At 39.2% G+C, this 21,912-nt stretch overlaps 1 protein-coding gene across 1 annotated transcript; it reads right to left on the reverse strand.

Annotated features, from left to right (window-relative positions):
* Positions 1-3,112: 3,112 nt before the first annotated feature.
* RCN2 (reticulocalbin 2) lies at positions 3,113-19,475 on the reverse strand. Its single transcript, XM_033100351.1, has 7 exons — positions 19,134-19,475; positions 18,653-18,758; positions 15,969-16,165; positions 9,067-9,180; positions 5,726-5,822; positions 4,695-4,837; positions 3,113-4,184 (listed from the first exon to the last, which is right to left on the reverse strand). Exons 1-7 carry the CDS (start codon positions 19,275-19,277, stop codon positions 4,032-4,034), a joined length of 954 nt encoding a protein of 317 aa, XP_032956242.1. The 5' UTR covers positions 19,278-19,475; the 3' UTR covers positions 3,113-4,031.
* Between the last annotated feature and the right edge of the window lie 2,437 nt (positions 19,476-21,912).

Here is a 21,912-nt window from a genome sequence, read left to right on the forward strand (position 1 = left end):
ACTGAGGACTAGAGCCCAAAAATGCTCTCCCAGTTTCCTGCAGCTCCACATAACCCCGGGCTTTGGACGGGAGGATATAACAGGCATTGAATTCTCAAAGAAATGATGGCTTATTTTGGCACTGGCTCATCCTATACTCAGCACTTTGTCTGTCTGGCAGTTTTGCTACATTAGAGTGTAACTTCTGATTCATCTGAGATGAAGACAAATGCCAATTTATAGCTGCATATTCATTTCCTCATGTGTGCTTTTGTCACAGGGCTTCTGCCACAGACTCTCAGAGCACAGCCTGTCCCCTACAGGTCACTGTCAGCCCCCTGTCCCTTCAGTAAGCTCTACACTCGGTCCTGGTAGTGAGTGGAAGGGGTCACGGGGCAGCTGCACGGTCACTGCTGGGAGTGCTGGGGAAATTAACTGAGAATCAAATATTTGCCCACTCCACACAGATTTATCACAGTTAAAAGGTATAATTATTTGCCCTTTGGGTCAAGTCACAGATTTCACAGCCCTGAATTGTAAATAAATCAAGTTACAGAAGAGTCTTTCTGGGTTTCGGTCTGGTACCACAGATCTTTCCAACTAAAAGCTGGTCATGGCAGGTAGTCACGTCCTGGGCCTGTAGCTTCCTTGATAAAGGTCAATCTTTACCTTAGGTGAGCCTTTCTACTGTCCTTTTGCATCTAAAATAACATGCCCTTGGAACATCAGAGTAATCTCCATTTATAGGATCTCTCAGGCCAGGGCCTCCCATCATAGCAAAGACCACAGAACCCCTCATTGTTATCTTGTTCACTAAATACTATCTCTGTGTGCTGTAAATGTTCATTATTAACTATCCCGCACCCACCCAAGTAAAAGAAGTGTCTTTTCCTTTTACTTTTTATTCAGTCCCAGGTATTTCCCAGTTTTGCTTCTCTCGCACCCTTAATCTACTACTAATGGATTCCAGGTAACCCTCCAACATCTCCTTGTAGTCTAATGTATAAAATGAGCTACAAAACTGCCTTTCTCCAGAGTGTTTTCTCAATTCATTGAGATTTTGCTTCCCGGAAATTGTAGTCAGTTTGGCTCAGATAAACTCATAAAAATTCACTACAAGTTTAGACGTTTCTTACGTCAACAGTGCTCATACAACTTAACACCAACAAAACAACTACACAAAACAATTAAAAAATGGGCAGAGGACCTGAGTAGACATTTCTCTGAAGAGGACATCCAGATGGCCAAAAGGAGAGATGCTCAACATCAGTCATCGTAAGGAAAATGCAAACCAGAATGGCTGTTATCAGAGAGTCCACAAATGACAAGTGCTGGTGAGGATATGGAGCAAAGGGAACCCTCGTGCACTGGTGGTGGGGCTGCAGATTGGTGAAGCAAAAGAAGGAACTAAGTAAGGCAAACATGACTTCATAGGTTTCACACTGAATCCTGGCTTCCTGGAAGTTTGTGTCACCAACTAGTCAGTCATTTTCTGACCTGTAAATCTGCCCAATCATGACACAGACATGAACAGACTTGTGTAAATCCTGTTAAGTTTTCCGTTTTAAAATAGTACCTGAAGTCAAACAATGGAAGTCATTCTGGCATAAGCAGTCAAGAATCGTAAAGCCTCATTGTATTTTTACTCTCATGCTGTAAGGATAAATTCAAATTATCCTAACTCTATGAAAATCAAAGCTTTATTTTTTAAAGACACTTATTTAAAATTAATCCAAACAAAAGCCTCAAAAATAATTTTATTATTTTACTTAATGGAAGATACAGAAACTCTCTTCGAGCAGATGATTCTTTTTCTCTGTGAGCTTATAAAAGCCAAATATCAAATACTAAGTTTTCACTCACAAGGGTAGGCTGGGCTCTGCTGAGAAAAAAAAACAAACAAGCAAACAGAAGAACAATCTCAGGGACTTAAGACGACAAGTTTATTTTTGGATCATGCAGAGTCCACTGAGGGTCCAGCTGACCTCCATGTGCTCAGCTCAGAAATCAAGGCCCTTTTGACCTTGATTTCAGCTGAGGCCTCATATACCAGGCCATAGCACAGGAGATGGGTCTGTCATCCAGAACAATACACACTGCTTCCACTCATGTTTAACTGGTCAGATCTAGCCATTCCTACCCACCAATGGGCTGGGAAGTGTCATTTTCTTTATGCCTAGACCGATGTTGGGGAACACTAATAATGTTGCCAAAATCCTTGTCTCTGCATGAAATCAAGGCTGAATGTAGAACGCCAACTCTTAACTCATTCCGATTATGATTAAACTTAAAATAAAATCCCTAGCTGATGATCTAACAATTCTGGTATAGATTTTGGAGAATCTACTAAAACAAATGATTAACAAGCTAATCACACTGGTTATTCCAAACATCCCAACTTCAGTAAGGCTGACAAGTGACAGAGGAGTGATAACGATTTATATATCTTTAATTCTTAGATTGTATGGTCATCACATATATGGTGCTGGAAGGAGAACTGACTCTGGGTGGTGAACACACAATGGGATTTATAGATGATGTAATACAGAATTTACACCTGAAATCTATGTAATTTTACTAAAGATTGTCACCCCATTAAAAGAAAAAAAAAGGAACTTGAAAAAAAAAAACTGTATGGGCAGACAGATGTAGTAGGTTAACATGGAAGTCCTGTACTTTAGATACTAGGGAAAGTAAGCTGTCATCAAAGTGTGCACTTAACGACTTGCATTCACACCTCACATCAGCAGGGAGGGCAGCAGAGCAATCAATTCAAAGATCTGCAGTTATTCTCAAACACAAGGTAGGGCCTGAGCTCTCTGAATGCTGTGTAAGGGACAACTTTTAAAAGATTAACAGAATGCTAGCTGACCTATTCAAACACACACACACACACACACAATGTAAGAGAGAAGAAAAACTATCTGTGGGTCAGAGCTAGGAAAATATGAATTCCTCAGCTCACTTTTCTTATTCCCCCCAAACGTAATTAGTTGACATCATGAATAAGGTAGAAACTGACCATTTAGGTGTGAAGAAATGCTCATTATATACGATTTTTCTTTCGGTATAACTGATACTGAGCTCCATCGGTGATTTCAACCTGTGTAATCCTTACGATTATTTCTAGCCCAAACAGCAAGACCACATTTGCTACAATAGCAACTGAAATGTGTCACGTGTACAGTCAACTATGATTCTTTCACAAAAAAAGAAAAAAAAAGACAATATAAGCATATGTAACAAAAATAATTTAACAGTTTTAAGAATACTCACTATCCAAATACAGGATCGGATGAGGCCGGACAATATTTAATACAACAAAACCTATGCTAAATTCAAGGTTTACCAGGAATATTAAAGAAAAACAAACATTTAAAAAGATAGGACATTTCATTTTTAATAGTCAAAAAAGAAGAGTTCTGGACAATGTCAAACTCCACACACAATAAAGCTATAGTTACACATTAAATATAATTACTATCTATACATATGCAAAAATATAAGTTCTATTTCATACAGTAAAACCCTTTATAGAAACCATTTTAAAATTAGGCATAACTTCTCAACTTATATGTGAGGTGTTAAGTCTTTCTAAATAGGTTCCTTTAAAGGTTTTAAAACAAAATGCTAAATATAAAACCAATATCCTTCGGTCAGTTCCCAAATTAAACCTACTTAAACAAACAAAAATTGATAGCTGTCAAAAATTCCTTTAACATTGTTCAGGCATTATCTAAAAATCCTCAATTTTTTTCAAGTACGGAAATAGAACTCAGAAATATTCCACAATACAGTGCTAAACAGATGGACTATTTAGGAAATATTTTGTTAACCTATGACATGATATTGTTTTATTTCTGTAATATGTTTTGAAATAAATGTAGTTTCGTTTTTCTCCTAAAAGGCCAAAATTATAATCTATATTAAGATACATCTGACTGTAGTAAAACTTCAGAGTGAAAATTAACATCATCAATATTGTATCACAAAAGTAAAGCTGGTGACAAATGATGAAAGGAGCCAGGACTCTACTCAGATACACCCAGGGATTAAAGCTCGTCATGATAGAAATGTTCATCATGAAGCTGTCTGCCATAATCTGTGGCTTCACTGGTGAGAAACAACTCCTGGTTCTCCAGAATCTCTGCTTCTGAGAGCTTTCTGTCACTGTTCAAATCCATTTCATCAATGAGATGAAGAGCCTTTAAAACAAAACAAAAAGGTGTCGAGTGTAACAAGTATTTTCAGCAAGTTGTTTTGCATTTTCATGTGGTGAGATTTGTCCAAACCATTCAGGTGCACTCATTGTCTGAGTATCTGAAAATATCACACACTGCAACCAGTCTGTCTACAGCTGCTCTCTTTCGCTCCTTTCTTAATTTCTGCTGGGTTCTGCCTCCTTCCAACTCTAATCCACTTCGGGATTATCTCAAAGTTAAACAAAATTAACATAACCCATTCTGAGAACCTATAGGTAAATACGAACTTTTATTATTGCATTAACTGTACTATCAAATTAATACATGACTCAATCTTACTTTCCTTGTCTCTTTGACAGTCTGAAACAACTCTTAGATTGAAATCAAGAAATAGCAATGCACTGACCCTAAATAAGTAACTCAGCCACTTCTCTGTTTGGCTTAAAATTTGGAACCTCCTTTCCTGTCAGTAGCACCGTGTGCACAGGGAAAAGTCATTCCCCGTGAACTCACCTCTTCCTGTGCAATCCCCTGGTTATTGGGCACCACCCAAGACAGCAGCTCTTGGGGATCAAGCCTGCCATCAGTATCTTTGTCATAGTCGTGTAGGAATCTGTCTTTTTCAACAAGTATCCACTCTGGATCTTCATTTAATGCTTAATACATAAAACAACAACAAAAAACAAACAAAACCAAAGAAAAAAACACACGTGAATACACAAATATACATACACAAGAACACCACATGTATCCAATAAGTACTTTGATATATCCCTAGTATATAAGGAATGAATGTAAAGCTTGCTACATAAAGATGCCCAAAGAAACAGAAATACTGAAAAGTGCTAAAATAAGTACAAGCTATATAGTAATCTTCAAAGGTGACACATAGGTCTAAACAACTCAGAGTTTTTAAATTGTTCCCTATTATCACAAACTAGTAATTCTGTTAACTGCTGCTACTTGTTCTGATACCTACTTTTCCCAAATTTGAGTTGGGTAATGCGTTTATGTCTATCATGTAACTATATAAACTTCCCAAATACTCTTCTTACAAAGTAGTGCCATGTGTAATTTTTAAGTGACATTCACAATCGGGTGTGCTTTTTAGCAGCAATTCTCAAAAAACGACAGCTGCTAATAGAAAAGCCTGCAAACTCCTCCCTTTTCAAATACGCAGTGAGTCACCTTCCACAGTCCACACCAGTGTTTACAGTATTTTTTTCCTCTTTTAAAATCTACAAAGAAAGATACAGGATTTGTTTAAAAATACCCACTTTTACTTCTTCCCTCATAATTTCATTAATTTCATGATTGCTTTATATGTCTGAGTCTAGCAATGGAACTAAAGAGAGCGAGAGCATTCTCAGGTAAACTGTAAGTCCCTCTGCTTTGCCCGTATTATATGTAACTTGGCAGAACAAGTAGAAATCCTGCAAATTCTTCTTGTTGCATTTTCCTGTTCACACAGAGCTCAAAACAAGACTGACTTTCAAGTTCTTTCTTTAATTCCATGCCCCATTACACACCCCCAGGCAACTTACTTGGATCACGCCTGTAGTCCCCAAGAAATTCTTCCAAACTAACAAATCCATCACCATTTTTGTCATGTTCTTCTAAAGCCTCTTGAATAACAAATTCCTATTACATATTCATTAAAAAAAAATAAAATTAGTAACACAATTGTCAATCCTATCGTACCTCCACCTGAATTACTCCTACTACAGATTTTCTCTAGAAATAATCATTTGACTGTCTTATGCCTGCAAGACAATCTTTCTAAACATTGGAATTTAGAAGCAGGAATAAAATCCCAAATATTGAGGCGGCCGGATGGCTCTGTAGGTTAGAGTGCGAGTTCTGAACAACAGGGTTGCCAGTTCGATATCCACATGGGCCAGTGAGCTGCACCCTCCACAACTAGATTGAAGGACAATGACTTGGAGCTGAGGAGCCCTGGAGGAACACACTGTTCCCCAATATTCCCCAATTAAAAAAAAAAAGCCAAATATTAAGTAACTTGAAATTCAATAGCCTTAGGCTTCTACTGTTCAGAATTCCACTTCAGCCCATTAAATAACCTTAGCAATGAACAAACGCTCCTACTTTCTGCACATTCCCTCCTTCTCAAGAATGACATCATTTTACCTCCGCTTTCCTGACAATCCATTCATCACCCAGAATCCTGAGCTGAGATCTCTTTGCAGAACTGTTGTTTTACCTCCAGATCAAAATGTGTCTGGATCCCTAAAAACAATCAATTTGCTTCCCCTCCCACCAAATTGACCTCCAAAGCTGTTCTCGCCCTTACCAAGGCTTCTCAGCAACCAATCCATCTGTCAAACCCAAAGATCCCACCCTTCCCAGTCACACTTGATGCAAGCCAATCTGTTTCCCAGCCAGCTGCCGTAGGATTTCCCTCAGTGCCTTCCTACACCCTCCTGCACCCCGTTCTTATCATGCCAATCCCCACCCAGTACAGACCCACATCACTTTCTCCTTTACTCCAGTCAAGAAGTCAAAAAGAGATACAAAAATATAAGCCTAGTCCCTAGAATTTTTTGAGCCATTTCAGTGTGCTCTCACTTCAGCCTGGAGGTCTCTCTCTGCCTTGGTTTCCCTAACATACCCTATAGCTGTTTTTTGAAACCTTCACTTTCTTTCAGCCTTACCGTAACTCGCTCCAATACGCTAGGCAGAGACACCCTGTCCGATGTTCCCACTGTGGTCCACTTCCTCTGAATTACCTCGTTGACCAGCACTGCCTCTCACCTCTAGTGACTTCTACTTTGATATCCATTCCTGCCATCCTTCTCTTTGATCTCAGGAGTTAAACCTGCCTGACACGTCTTCTCTAGGGCTAAGCCCACAGCTGTCTTCGATTCCATACTTTGCATCTCCTGAGCACTTCCTCTCACCCTGAACTCTGGCCTCCCCCACTGCTTCACTCTTTTCTCCATCAGCTCCTTCTGTGCCTTGAAGCATATTCAAGTCCCCATGAGTTTGATGCACTGTTGAGCTACCATCTTAGTTCCTATTCTTCCTTGACTCGCCCGTCACAGGTCACAGCTACTGAACTCGTTTGGTCACTGTGTGCTGCTACGTGAACATCTTTCAGTCCTAATGGCAGCATCACAACTGTAACAAAATACAGTCTCAACAGTCCAATTCTAGCCAGATCCAGGAGCTTCATTTAATCTGTATGAGCTGACACTGAAATACAAGTTTTGGGTTTTCTAAGTATTTCATATTTTATATATAGACATCAGGAAATCTTTTTCTTTTCTTTTTTTAATTTGTTGGGGTGACAACTGTTAGTAAAATTACATAGATTTCAGGTGTACAATTCTGTATTACATCATCTATAAATCCCATTGTGTGTTCACCACCCAGAATCAGTTCTCCTTCCATCATCATATATTTGATGAAATCAGGAAATCTTAATCTGCAGATTCAAAGATTGGTTTTTAGAGGGAGAATCTGAGAATCTACTGAAAATTATAATCCAATATTTGGTGTGTACGAGCATATGTGACTTTTCTGGGACAGAGTCCATACTTTGCATATTTTTAAAGGAGTCTGTGATCTAGTAAAAGAATCACTGATGAAAATGATTATTCCTCTTGGGAAATGAGACTTTTTTCAATAATGCTGCCATGGTTAAGCTATTCTTTGCAGCTACATGAATGAAAATATCTTTATATTCTGACTTTTAACGCAAAGTTGAATCACTTAGTTGATCTTGTACTCTTGCCCTTTTCTATATCCAACCCACCCCAACAGGGAAGGTGGGTCACACAGAGACAATCAAGGTAAGCTTCTGTGCGGCCATCAGGCCAGCTGAGCACTATCACCGGACATCCTGGCACACCCTCCTTCATGGTGTTACACAAGCCTGAGTCATGTCTGACTCTTCCCTTCCCATGTTATGTAGTCAGTCAAAGTTCCTGCTGTTCTTTCTTCACAGCATTCGTCAAGCCAGTCAGTGCAACGCCACGCTGCACTCCCAACACGATGCCTAACCCATAGCGCACGACACATAACGCCAAAATTGTTTTGTCGCTTTCACCGACCGCTCCCCTCCTCACCTTCAACTGCCCCTTATTTCCCAAAGATCCAGAATCCCATCTGCCAGACATGGCTCAATTAGCTTGTCCCAACTTAATTTTGGCACTCAATCAAATTGTGCCTGGCACAATTTGTTCATGAACTAGGTCATATATTTTTGTGCCAAGTGAGAAGTCAGAAGATTCATAATGGCAAGAGAAGTGGCACTGAAGGTGGTGTCTTGCCACTGAGCCGTGGACAAAAATGCACCTGCGACTTGCTCTCGGGGCCACAGCATCTGACTACGACCTATCACACAAAAAGATATACCTTCCCTCCCTGAAACACCCAGAGCACAAAGCCTCACAGCTGGAGGCAGATGACAGGCAACAAACCTCAATGTAAATGTGAAGTCTATTTTGTAAAACTATTTTGTTATATTAATCTTTAGCCTCCAATACGATAATTTCTGCTGTCAAGAATCTTGCCAAGCCATAATAGGAACTCAACCAATGTTGGTTGAGTTAAACCTAGAGTGCAACAAAAGTACAAGGAGGGCACTGAAGGTAATGAGGTTATGACACATAATACAGCTGGGAGAAGGCTGATGTGCATATATATCACAGAGATTAAAAACATTCTTGGTCCTTTACCTTTTTCCTCCCAATAAGCACCCCTACACTCAGAAACCCTTCTTCCCACTCATCTTAACGGGGAGAACCTCAGATCTTCCTGTCTCTTAAAATTCGGGTTGCTATACAATTCAGTTTAATGACAGTAAAAACAGATTGTAAACTTTTGGTCACTCAATAATTCTCTTAAAACATTTCTTCCTTACCGTCATATAATCAACTTCTTCAGGGTGCTCAAAAGCAATAAATTCTTCCAGATTCAAACCAGGATCTAAATCTTGGTTAGCTTTTTCAAATCGCTTCTTGTCCTTTAAATGAAGCTTTGAAAATTAAATATTGAAGATGTTTAAAGGTCTCATCCATACAATATCATCATAAACAATACTTTGAAATTTACAAACTATGTGAAATCCAAAGTACATTTTCATATATTATCTTATCTTCATGCCATCCCTCTGAAGGTTGTTTGGGCAAATAACGAACATTTAGAGGCAGTATAGAGTCAGGCCCCAGCATTAGAGACTCAGATCTGAATTCCAGCAATGCCACTTACTACTAGCTTTGTTTCTTAAGGCAAATTGCTTAACCTTCCTGGTTCCCTCAACCAAAAAATTGGCATAATCTGACACCAAAAGCAACAACGGCAAAAATAAACCCATGGGACTACATCAAACTAAAAAGTTTCTGCACAGCAAAGGAAACCATCAACAAAATGAAAAGGCAACGAACGTATGGAATGGGAGAGTATTTGCAAATCATATACCTGATAAGGGGCTAAATTGAAAATATATGAGGAACTCATACAACTCAATAACAAACAAAAAAAATCTGATGGAAAAAGGAGCAGAAGGTCTGAACATTTTTCCAAAGAGCACATACAGATGGCCAACAGACACATGAAAAGCTGCGCAACGTCATTCATTACCAGGGAAATGCAAATCAAAACTCACACCTGTTAGAGTGGCTATTACCAAAAAAAAAAAGGAACAAAAAAATGTTGGTGAGGATGTAGAATAAAAGGAATCCTTGTGTACTTTCGGTGAGATTGTACATTGATACAGCCACTACGGAAAACAGTATGCAAGTCCCTCAAAAATTTAAAACAGAACTACACTATGATTCAGCAATTCCGTTACTTGGGTATTTATCCGATGGAAAAAAAACACTAACTCTAAAAGACAGGTATAAGCACCCCCATGTTCACTACAGCATTATTCACAATAGCCTAGATATAAAAATGACTTAAACATCCATCGGTGGCTGAAGGGATAAAAAATTATGCTACGTATACAATATGGATTATTATTCAGTGAAAAACAAAAACAAAAAACAAGGAAAGAAATCCTGCCATTTGTCACAACATGCATAGACTTCAAGGGCATTACGCTCAGTGAAATAAGTCAGTCAGAGAAAGGCAAATACTGAATGATCTCTCATACACGTGGAACCTGAAAAAAACAACTCAAACCAAAAACCTAGCAAATACATACAGAAAAGATTGGCGGTTGCCAGAGGTGGGGCGTGGGAGAAAAAGGGGAACTGTTTTTTTTTTTTTTTTAAATAAATTGAAAAATTTATAATTAAAAAAAGAAAATCTCTGTTAGCATTAGGGATCAGAATACCCATTAAACAATTAGTAAAACTTAATTATTTCATAAAAGTTACAAACTACCATTATTGATAGAAAACCTGAGATGAAATTATTGAAAGGATGTCAGAAATACAGCTTAAATATGTTGAACTTGGATTCCTTGTTTTTTCTACAGTGCTACGCACTATCTTCTTTAACAATCAATCTCAATACTTGTGGAATGCCCAAAAAGCAATAAATTTAGACTATGCATTCATTCTTTTTTTGTTTGTTTTTACATTACTTCTTACTGTGCCATTTTTAAGTTGTTTCTGGTCTTTGAAATGACTTTTCAAAAATATGTTAAGGTTTCTGGTCAGAATGGTGTAGTAGATATTGTTATAAATAAAATTGTAATACACACACACAGGTTTGAGCAAAACCGTACTCATGAGAATACTTACGGTGTATGTACCTATTTGGAAGTCTATTCTTAGTAGGCAATTTATGGTGCCAATTCTCTATGTTCAGATACACAAATATCAAAAGCTGAAATGGGCCTATTTTGAGATTAAATACACGCACCCGTGTCTACTTTCTCACACCCATCTTCCTTTATTTTTTTCCTAAAGTATACTCAAGTAATACATCAATTCGCAGCTATTAGGGACAGGGCTACTTTTAATTAATTTTTCAAAGGTTATTGTGTAATCAAAAGCCTTGGGAAGTCAATAGTGCTATACTGTTAATTCTGCATAAATTCTACTTTGAGAATTTCTGGGAATAACTTTCCTTTCTATAAAGTGATGTGTATTACACTGCACAGTTTTTAAAAGTTACAATTTCAAATAATTTAGAAGCTTTTAATTCATGCGTTTCAATGTTGAAAAGAAATGCTCTTTTCAGTTTTCTACAATAATAGAAGTTAGGTGGCACACATTTACAGAGGAGGCTCACTTCTTCTGCAAAAGAATTCATCTTTTAAACATTCCGATTTCCACAGTCAGTTACTCACCCAATTCTGACAGAAAAGAAAAAACAAACGTGTTTCCAAATAGCGGCTTTTAACTCAACGTTTCATACTTTTAAAATACCTAGACCAAGTAATTTACATTCTGTGTATGTTCAGGTTTAACATGGGTAAAACCAGACAAGTAAGAGCTTGATGTGCTTTGTCGAGTCAATCAATTTCTTTTTGAATAACTACTCAAAATACTACGTGCTTAGATTTCCTTATGAAAGAACCCTTGAATTTGGAGCAAAAAAGGTCCATGTTTCAACAGAGGTAGCTGAATTTGGCCAAACTTGCCTATGAAGAAAGGATCTCTTTCAACGAACATTTATTTTTTAAGAAAATAATTTTCTGGTTCACATGTCTCAAATTTTGTAAACAAATTGAAATACTGTGATTTTTAAAAGATGTTTTATTCATGTCATTTGAAGAACACAATTTAAGAGCAACTCATTTCTAGAAGATAACAAAAACAAACTGTCAGTTTTATAAGACCTCAACACTCTTTTATACAGTATAAAAACCTTGTATTCCAGTGGAGGATAGGAAGTATTAACGTATAGTAGTCAAAAGATAGAAACTACCAATCATTTATTTTTTTATTGCAACAAACTTGTGAGGGACAAAACTGCCATGTTTTGGTACGCTAATGATTTTACATGAGGAAATACATAATTTGTGATACCAGAATAAATATCTAGGTCTTTAAAAATCTGATTAGCCCTCTTTAAGAATAGGTATTACATAAACAAATGTTGCTTATACATGCACATTCAGAAGCCAGGCAGGTCCCCAAATTTCAATTATCCTGCTTTAAAGTGACGACTATATTTGTTTATCATACCAAAAAGAAATGCTTTTTCGGATACTGCAGTCTGAGAGGGTTATTATTCAAAGTTATCTCTACTCTCTAAAAGGAAACATTAAAAATAAGATGTAATTCAGGTATCAAATAGATTATTGTTTTTAATAACTTTCCATAGAGCAAAAAATTATTTGGACATCCAAGTACTTTTTATGATTATTTTATTTATGGTATCATGTTTAGTCTGTAACTTTGATTAAGACTGATTGATTAGTGTTGATTTATTTTGGAGAAAAATGCAGCTATTTCCGAGTTCATCTTTATACTCCACTCTACCTTTGCAGGTTATTCCACTTTTAAGGAATGCTACAAAATTCTAATAAAGTATTATGATTGGAACTTCTGTAGAGACATATTTCTGGGTTGTCAAAGAATAACCAATAGTAGGAGCCCGACTGAGAAACGTTCATTTCAGGGATCCGTCAATTTCTTTAAGTTATTAACATCCATCTAACTCATTCCTAAGATGTAGAGTCTTATAATCAACACGTATGAGTACCCAGGTGTGGAACGCTGACTTAGAACCAAACATCTTTTAAAAGAAAAACTGTTTTTTAAAGCAGTTGAAATTAATGAGTCATGTATCTCGTCAAAGTGAAGATTTTCTTCTTAACACCATCATCTACTACATCACCCCTTTCAAGAATACAGATTAAAAAAAAAAAACGCCCTAACACATTTCTTACATTTTGATAGGATAGTATTTAAATCTTTTGGGTGCCACAAGAAAACATAAGGACACTATTAGAATCTAATAATAGTAAGATTTTAAAATACTGTATTTAACTTCTCTGTTGTTATGTGGCAAGAAAGTCATACCATCATACCATCATTTTAGAAAAGTCTCAGAACACAAATGATGCTTTTAAGATAATTCCTTTGGTAAAGGAGGATACCTAGTTGACAGAAATCTCAAATCTCATTATCATCATTTGTCTTCGTTTAGGCACTAAGAAGTGAAAAGACTGACTTACACTGTCATCGATATAAATCTTCATCAGTAAGATGAAGAGGCAAAGGAGAACAACAATAAAAGGGTAACAAAAGATACATTCTCCCCTGTAAATTAAATCCTTACTATCCTAAAGCTGACATAGCTCGCAAATGCCTCACCAATCTTTATAGGCTGAGTGTATATAAACGGTAAACATAAGCATATGTGAATTGCACATGCTTTCTTCAGCAATATTCTTAAGTCAATGGGCACTGCTTACCAGTCCAACAGCTACTATTTCTTACTACTATTTCTCCATACTGTCATTATCTCCTTTTTAGATATGAGGAAAGTGAAGCATAGGGCAGGTATATAATGTACCCAAAGCTGCATAAATTAATGGTACAGCTGGATGTAAATCCAGACAGACTCTCTCCAAGGCTGATTCTGGGGGCATATGCACAAGCATTAGCAGAGAAACAACCAACCTGGAGCTGGCGATGGCCTGTACAGTCCAAGGGGCCAGTACGATTCTAAAGTAAGTAACAAGTTCAATGATGAAATATGGCCACAATAAAAACTAAACGGTAGATACTAATAATGGGGTAAGTTAAGGAACGGAAGAGGCTCAAATGTTTTCCAAGTACCCTTGCCTAATGTTTTGGGACATAACAGTATGTAACAAGGTATTTGGTCTTAATTTTTTTCCATATGTAAAAAACTATCTTAAAAAAGACTTTAAATAATTTTGAAATACAAAATTATACAAAAATAGCAGTTTCTCAAGAAAACAGTCATTTTGTCTTGAAAAATTCTACTTACTAAAGTCTTTCCTAAGTATTGTCTTCCTCAGCTCTGCTAAGAAGCATGTATTTAAAGCAATTAAACCATGAGACACACTAGAACTCAGTGATAGTGAATCTTCAAAAAGGAGTTATTTTAAATGCTGCCGCCACTATGGCAAACAGTATTACAGTTCCTCAAAAATTTAAAACTAGCATCACTATACAATCCAGCAATACCAATCCCACTTCTGGGTATGTACACAAAAGAATTGAAAGCAGGGTCTCAAAGAGATATTTGTGCTCTCCTGTTCACAGCAGCACTATTCACAGTAGCCAAAGAGTTGCAGCAGCCTGTGTCTATTTAGATCAAGGGTGTCCAAACTGTGGCCCGAGGGCCAACTGCGGCCTGCAATCCATTTTTAATTGGCCCTCAGCAAATTCCAAAAATATATTTAGTTTACTTAAATAAACCAGGTGAGGCAATACGTACTTCACCTCGAGTGAGGACCATTTTACCGCATATGGCCCTTGGTGAAAAACGCTGAAAAAAGTTTGGACACCCCTGATTTAGATGAATGGATAAACATCAAATGTATACACATTTAAAGACAGGAAAACACTGTATTAAAATTATGCTGATGGTTAACCACTTTGAGCACTATGTAACGGCAGAAGTCAAACTTGATTTGTATTCATCTTTTGTTATTGATATAAATTGAGTATTACAACTTTAACAGTTTTTTTCCTTTCTTAAAATGTGTACACATTTTTCTGGCACCCTCTGTATTTAGTCCAGTCTTAGAAAAGAAATTCTGACACGTTACAGCATGGATAAACCTTAAGGAAGTAAAATAAGCTAGTCGACAAAAAATAAATAAAAAGACCAATACTGCCTGTTCCCACTTCCGTAAGTTGCCTGGAATAGCCTGACTCAGTGACAGACCGTGGAATGGTGGTTGCCAGGGTCTGGAGTAGGGGAGATGGGAGCTGTTTAATAGCACTAGAGTTTCAGTTTTGCAGGATGAGGAGTTATGGAGATTGGTTGCATAACAACATGAATGTCCTGAACACTCATTAGATGCACCGAAAAATGGTTGAAATGGAAATTGTATGTTATGCATTTGACCACAACTTAAAATTTTTTTAGAGAGTTAATTTATATATAAAGCTGTGTTTAAAAATGGGAATGAGGGCTGGCCTGGTGGCTCACGTGGTTGGAGCCCCGTGCTCCTAACGCCAAGGTGGCTGGTTCAATTCCCACATGAGCCAGTGAGCTGCGCCCTCTACAGCTAAGATTGTGAACAACGGCTCTCCCCGGAGCTGGGCTGCGGTGAGCAGCCAGAGGTCGGTGTGGGCTGCCTTGGACTGCTGGATGCTGCCGGTGTCCAGCATGAGTGGCTGGCAGCCAGAGTGAGCGGCTGGCAGGCGGCGAGAGCTGCTGTGAGCAACCGACTGACAACCTGGTGGGGAGCGCAAGGCTCATAATACCAGCATGGGCCAGGGAGCTGTGTCCAACACAACTAGACTGAGAAACAAGTGCTTCTCAGAAGAAGGAAGAAGAAAGGGGGGGGGAACAACCAATGGGAATGGGCCCCTTATAGTCTTCTTACTAAATATGATATAAAACTGCTCAGTAACATAAAAATTAAAATATTGAGATACATATTCAAAATACATTAAAAAGGCAATGAGACAATGTCCTCTGAAAATGAGAACAAATGATACAGCTGAGAAAAACAGATACAAGAGATAACATAGGTACTCCAAAATAAGAGTACTAAATCTGGCCAGAAAGGAAAGCATAAAAGTGACAACTGTGCTGGACAGGTGAGTGCCCAGAGAACAAGGCATACCTGTCTGACCTCAGGCTGCATGCTCGTTTGTGCAGAAAAATAAAGTGAACGGATATGATCAAAAGGAAAGCTCGTGCCAAGGTACTCACCTGCCGGAAAGATTCCTCTTCTGCATCCTCTAGAGCTGTGTTCTCATCAAAGTCAATCACACGATCGTACATTTGGATGTTGTACTCGTCCCACGACACACTACCATCACTGTTTTTATCATATTCAACAAACTGTTGTTTCGCTTCTTGCATAGCATAATGTTTAAAAGACATTTGAATCCATGAACTGAGTTCACCTATGGGAATTTCCCAGAATACAATAAATGTAACAGTAATTCTCATAGAGGAGGATTTCTAAACCTTCTCTAAAAGAAAAACAAACTTCAGTTTTGGCAAAGACTGAATGAGAATCTGCTCAGTTGTAGTCACAGAAGTAGGAGCAAGAGTTGGAAAGAACCGTTTCAAGTCTGAAAATATTATGTGCTCTAAATAGAGTGTAAGCTCCTTGAGTGCAGAGTTTGTGTGTGTTTTGTTCATCAAAGCACTCCAAGTGCTTAGGAATCCCCTGGCTAAATAAGTATTCAATAAATGGATTAGCAATTGGCCCAAATAGCACTTGATTTTTAAAAAAATATTATTCATAAACTGCAGGTAACCTTTGCTATCACAGTTCTCTCAGGAAGCACATATCTCTGAATAACCTATTTATTTTAATGTTTTTCATTTATGAAAGTAATATAAAATTTTCCTTTAAATTTTACATGGAGTTGATCAAAACTATACTAAGGAAATAACAGATCGTAAGTAGGTATGGCCTACACTATGAAAAGGTGTTTAAGTGACTGAGGATTGAGAAACCCTGTTACGGTCTACTCCCTGTAACCACGACATGAAACATCTGGAGGAAACTTTAACAAAAGTTACAGGTAGCAATTATGATTTATGACTTTCTTGTAACAGCTTTCTGTCTTAACCTGGTACCTGAAGACATGGGAAACAAGTTTCTAAATCTCAAATGTCCACTTTCAGATCAAATTTGAAAAATCTGTTCAGAGATATTTACTGCACCACATTAAAGGAAAAGGGGGAGAAGAACATGAGCATTTGTGTGGATAGCAGGAGTATACTATTTGGTGTAGAGTGGTACCCCTCTGCTGGTTTGGGGGAGCCCAGATGAATACAAAAGACCCTTTTTGTCTCTCCTGAAACTCTAAATCAGGGCAGAATAATAATTATAGCAAGCATGTAGTAAAGAATTGCTGTGTAACAGATCTTCTACACACGTTGTCTCTAACTTTCAAAACATGGCCATTCTAATCAGTATTTGAAAGTTTAGGAAATGGGGGTTTGCAATCGAGGACTCACAGATAACAAGCAGCAGAGTCCACATTCAAACCTACCTTTGGCTTCAAAGCCCAAACTCCTTCCACTGACCTTTGCTGTCCCTCAATAACTTAAGTTCAGTCCTGACCTTTAACGTGCAAATTAGCAAAATTCCCTCAATGATCTTCAAGAATGAGGGTTTCTTCTAGTTTGTTTAGAGAGCTCATCACGGCGTAATAGAACACATAATGGAGCAGTGACCAGAAATGTGGGTTCACACTTGAGCCTTGCTATAAGGAGACATTCACCCTCTCATGTTTTTGTTCTCTTATCTGTAAAATTCACATTTGGACTAAGTTCTTTTTAACTTGATATTTTTTAAAAGTTTACTATTACCTATTTGATCATATGTAGGCCCTGACAGGTACCATAGTCTTCCAAATGTACCTGCTCTGTGTGCTTTCTACTGGGACCAAACACGGACCCCTTCTTGTTAGATATTACAGTCTAAAGTTTTCTTCTTGTTTAAGTAGAAAGAACCAAAACCTTAGTATTCCTGAGGGCACTAATGCGAATACTTTATTAACAACACATCTTAAATTTTCCAGTCTGTGATTCTCTCTCCAGCAACTTCATTCCTCCGATGCTGAGCTGTATTTAAATAAGTTATAGCAAATTAGCTCCTGAATTTTTGAGGATCAACTTCGAAAGCTGATAGGGTTCATCACTTGAATTAAGCAATAAGAGGCAGTTGCACAATTTATTTGGAATATTCTTTTAATCTGTGAATTTCGTTTCTGCCTATATAATTTACGTTAAGACCGCTCAGATTTTTTTTAAGTGAAGAATATTAAAAACTGAATTAAGAGTCTATTTGGGTTCCAGTCCAGGCTTTGCCACTCATTTGAGAAAAAGCACTTGCCCTCAAGGCTTCCGTTTATTCATCTCTCCAAAGAGACATGATGGTTCTAAGGCTCTACCAGCTGCAATAATTTGTGATAAACATAACTCATATGCAACAGGTCTTTTCCCACTTGCTTATAAAAAGCAAATTCTTATAATTCTAAAGAAGCCTATCTCAATAGAGCAATGCATCACTTAGTGGAAGAAGGTTTTTGGAATATTTTCCTAAAATGAATCACACTGTTTTTGGAATATTTTCCTAAAATGATAAAAGGCCTATGAAGAATGGGGTGTTTGCTGAAGGTAGGACTCTCACATACAGGGAGGGTCAGTGGTTTACGGATTACTGGCTGGAGAAAGCAACGAGTTTTCTTGGCATCCTACGTGTAAAGGTTTCCAGATGTAAAACGTTCTTACTATGTCCTTTTCACCCTCTCACAGTACTTCTGATTTGTCGGAACACTGGCAATCTACCCTAAACAGACACCTCTGTTTAAGTGTGTTTCTGTGCCCTACAAAGGTATTTCTCCATTGTTAGTTGTGTAGGACGTCCTTACTTTCGGTGAGAAAGCCATCTGAGTCCAAGTCAATTTTCTTTATGATTGACTTCAGTCTTTTTTGTTGCTCTTCGGGGGTGAGTTTAACATATTCATCGACTTCTTCCTTTGGAGGGTAAGCGATACACAATGGGGTCAAGCATTACTATCAGTGGGGCAAAATGGTGGACAAAAATAGGGCTACCAGAAGCCTCCCTTGCCCAGGGGTTTTTGGGTGACCCACACTTGCTCTCCAAAGCCCCCGCGCCTACACACCCTTAGTGACCCTGCCCCGTATCCGAGAGTACAAAGGATCCGGATCTTGGGCCACCCTCTGTCCTCAGGCTTGGAGGCCCCGGGGTTCCCTAGAGCGAGCGGCGTCACGCCCGGCCCCCCTGGTCAGGCCGCCCCGGCCCCGCCGGGCTCCCCCCTTTGTCCAGGCACAAAGCGCGCGGTGCCGCAGGGCAAGGCCGCCCTCCCAGCCCAGGCCCGGCCGCCTCACCTGGCCGCCCAGCAGCGCCTCGCGATGATAGTCGGCGCGGTGCTCGCCCTGCGCGTAGTGCAGTTCCTCCGCGTCCCCGGCGCCGGCCGCTGCGGCGCACAGCAGCAGCAGCCCCAGCGTCGCGGGCCTCGGGCCCAGCCGCATCGCACCGGCAGCGGCGGACGGAGGGGCGAGGCGGGCGCGGGCGGGGCTCAGGCCGGCGGCGGCGCGGCGCGGCGGAGGTTGGGACACGCAGCGCGGGCAGGCGTGTGGTACCCCGCGGGACCCGCAAACCCACGGCTGCGCGGTGTCTGTGTGTATGTGCGTAAGTGTGTGTGAGTGTGAGTGTGCGTGCGTGTGTGTGCGTGTGTGTGGACGGGGGTACGGGGGGGGGGCTCCTCGGGCCTAGTCTATATAGCCTCGGCAGAGGAGCGGGGCCCAGGCCCCGCCGCTGATTGGATCGCACGGCACAGGGGGCGGGCCGCGGCGAGGCGACGGTTCATTGAGGGCGGGGAGACTGGCGCCACGACACCCTGGGCAAAACACGCCCCCCCTCCCCTCCAGCTTCGCCCCGCGACAGGTCTTCCCGTCAGCGTTGTTCCTGCCGGAAACTGCCGTCCACTCCATGTGTCCGTCCCCGCTTCCCTCAATGAGAAAGGCAGATTTGGGGGAACACAGTACAGTACCTGGAAAGATCGGCCTTCAAGAGCCAAGCGGCAGGACCCATTTCTTTGTCTTCAGTGTATCTCTCCTGATTCATTTCACCGATGCCCAATTTCGCGGCTTCAGTTCCGTGACCTTGGCCAAGTTATTTGGCCCTTGAAAACCTGTTTGCTCACTTACAAAATGGGCATAGTAATAAGACAACCTTAAAGAGTTGTTGTGAAGATTAAATTAAATAATATAATGTGTTTAGACAAGTAGCTGGCATGCATGGTAAAGTCTTCAATAAGCGTAAGCTTACAATATGCAGATAGCAAAGCAAAAGATGATTGATTGCACAGAAGGAATAGCTAACTTAGCAAGTACTTAGGAAAACCTTTGTCGGTAGAATGTAAGTTTTGCCTGTTCTTCACCTTTATATAGATGGCATCATACAGCAGTTAAAAATATTAGTCATATTTCCCTTTGTCGTGCTGGGAAGTAGTGTGGTACCTTGAAATAATGCAGACACATCAAGTTTGGATCTTAAGTTTCCTTAGTTCACCTACTAGATAACTTTGAACAAGTGACTTAATCTTTTTTAAAAAACTGTAAAAAATGGAATAATAAAAATCTCTCCGATAACTTTTGTGTGAGGAGTATATCAAATCCTCTATGTAAGGTGTCTGACCTGTAGAAGGGGCTCAAAACATTTTGTCTTATTTCCCTCCTAGAAAAGTCCTACCCTACTTTCCAGACCCAGCACAAGTATTTCCTAAAAGACACCTTTTCTAACTCCCTGCAATCAAAAGGTTGATCTCTTTGTCCCATCATTGTGAGCAAGGGAGCACTGAGGGCGAGAACTGTGTGATTTTGCCTGTGTTTCACTTAGTGCCTCTACTAATAAGAGGGACTCAATAAATTTTTGTGGAATGAATGAATTCTGCTAGACTGGCATTCTTTTAGAAGTACGTAACATAGATAGTAGAGTAGCTCTGTAAATATTGAAAGAGGCAATTTATAGATTTCTTTTTGAGTATGGTAAAATGTGTACTACAATTGAACAGTGGCTTTAAAAACAAAGCAATACTTCCTTGACATATATGATGTGGACACTTGTATTATAGGCTGATTTCCATGGCAATGAATAAGATTTGGCACACTAAATAACTTAAGTGGAAAAGCCAACAAAATCATTGAATTTGTTGGAAAACACAAGACAAAGGAACAAACTATAGGGTAGTGAGTGAAGAAACAATTCAGATGGAATTCTAGGGATTTTGTTGATTGTTTAATCTTCTATTAATCTTTTGAGAAGAGAAGATGTGAAAATTCCAGGGCTATAGTGGGTCTTAAAATACGACAGAAAATTGGTAGGTGGGTGGGTGTGTTATAATACTTAGAAAATATTTTCATTTTTAAGGAGTATCCAAAAGTCTGTAACTAGTTGTGAAATCGTAATAACCTATTAGAAGCAAATCCAAGAAATTCCGTTTAACTGTTTCCTACCGAATTTCCCTAAATTAAACATGGATCTGTCCTAAAGATTAAGTGTCATGATAGTTCCATCCTCAAATAGAAACCATCCTCTACACCCGGCAATTCACATTTATGGCCCTAAGCCACTTACACCCATCTCTGGCACTAAAGGCAGCCAAATGAACAAGTATTAGAGTGCCTTTTCTGACTTGCTCCCTATATCATTAGGGTGACCATACATCTTGGTTGACCTGGCGTACTTATTAATCACTTCCCTTTCACTCTCAAAAGTAACCCAGAATGGGATGATAAATTATAATGTTACCTTACTTTTGGGCCTCACACTCAACACTGACCAGCCCCCTCTTTGCCCCCCTCTCCAAGACCCATGCTTTACTAAGCCTCAGAATCCTTTCCCACACTCTTTTCCCCAGCTTATTAACAATAGGTCCTTGAAGTCTTAGTCAAACACTTTAACAGTAAAAATAAAGACTAGAAATGAGGACGGGATAAAACTTTGCTAAAGGCAATGAGAGAAGGAGCAAAATGAGGAGTAAGACTGTGGACTAAGCAAGAGTTTCCTATAAATTAAATGAAATTAATGTTCTTTTGGCATTACTAAACCAGCTCTGAAGACACTTTTGTGAGAGGACATCCAAAACTGATATGAGCAGAGTGA

This window comes from Rhinolophus ferrumequinum, chromosome 28, assembly GCF_004115265.2.
Source record: "Rhinolophus ferrumequinum isolate MPI-CBG mRhiFer1 chromosome 28, mRhiFer1_v1.p, whole genome shotgun sequence".
Lineage (NCBI taxonomy): Eukaryota > Metazoa > Chordata > Mammalia > Chiroptera > Rhinolophidae > Rhinolophus > Rhinolophus ferrumequinum.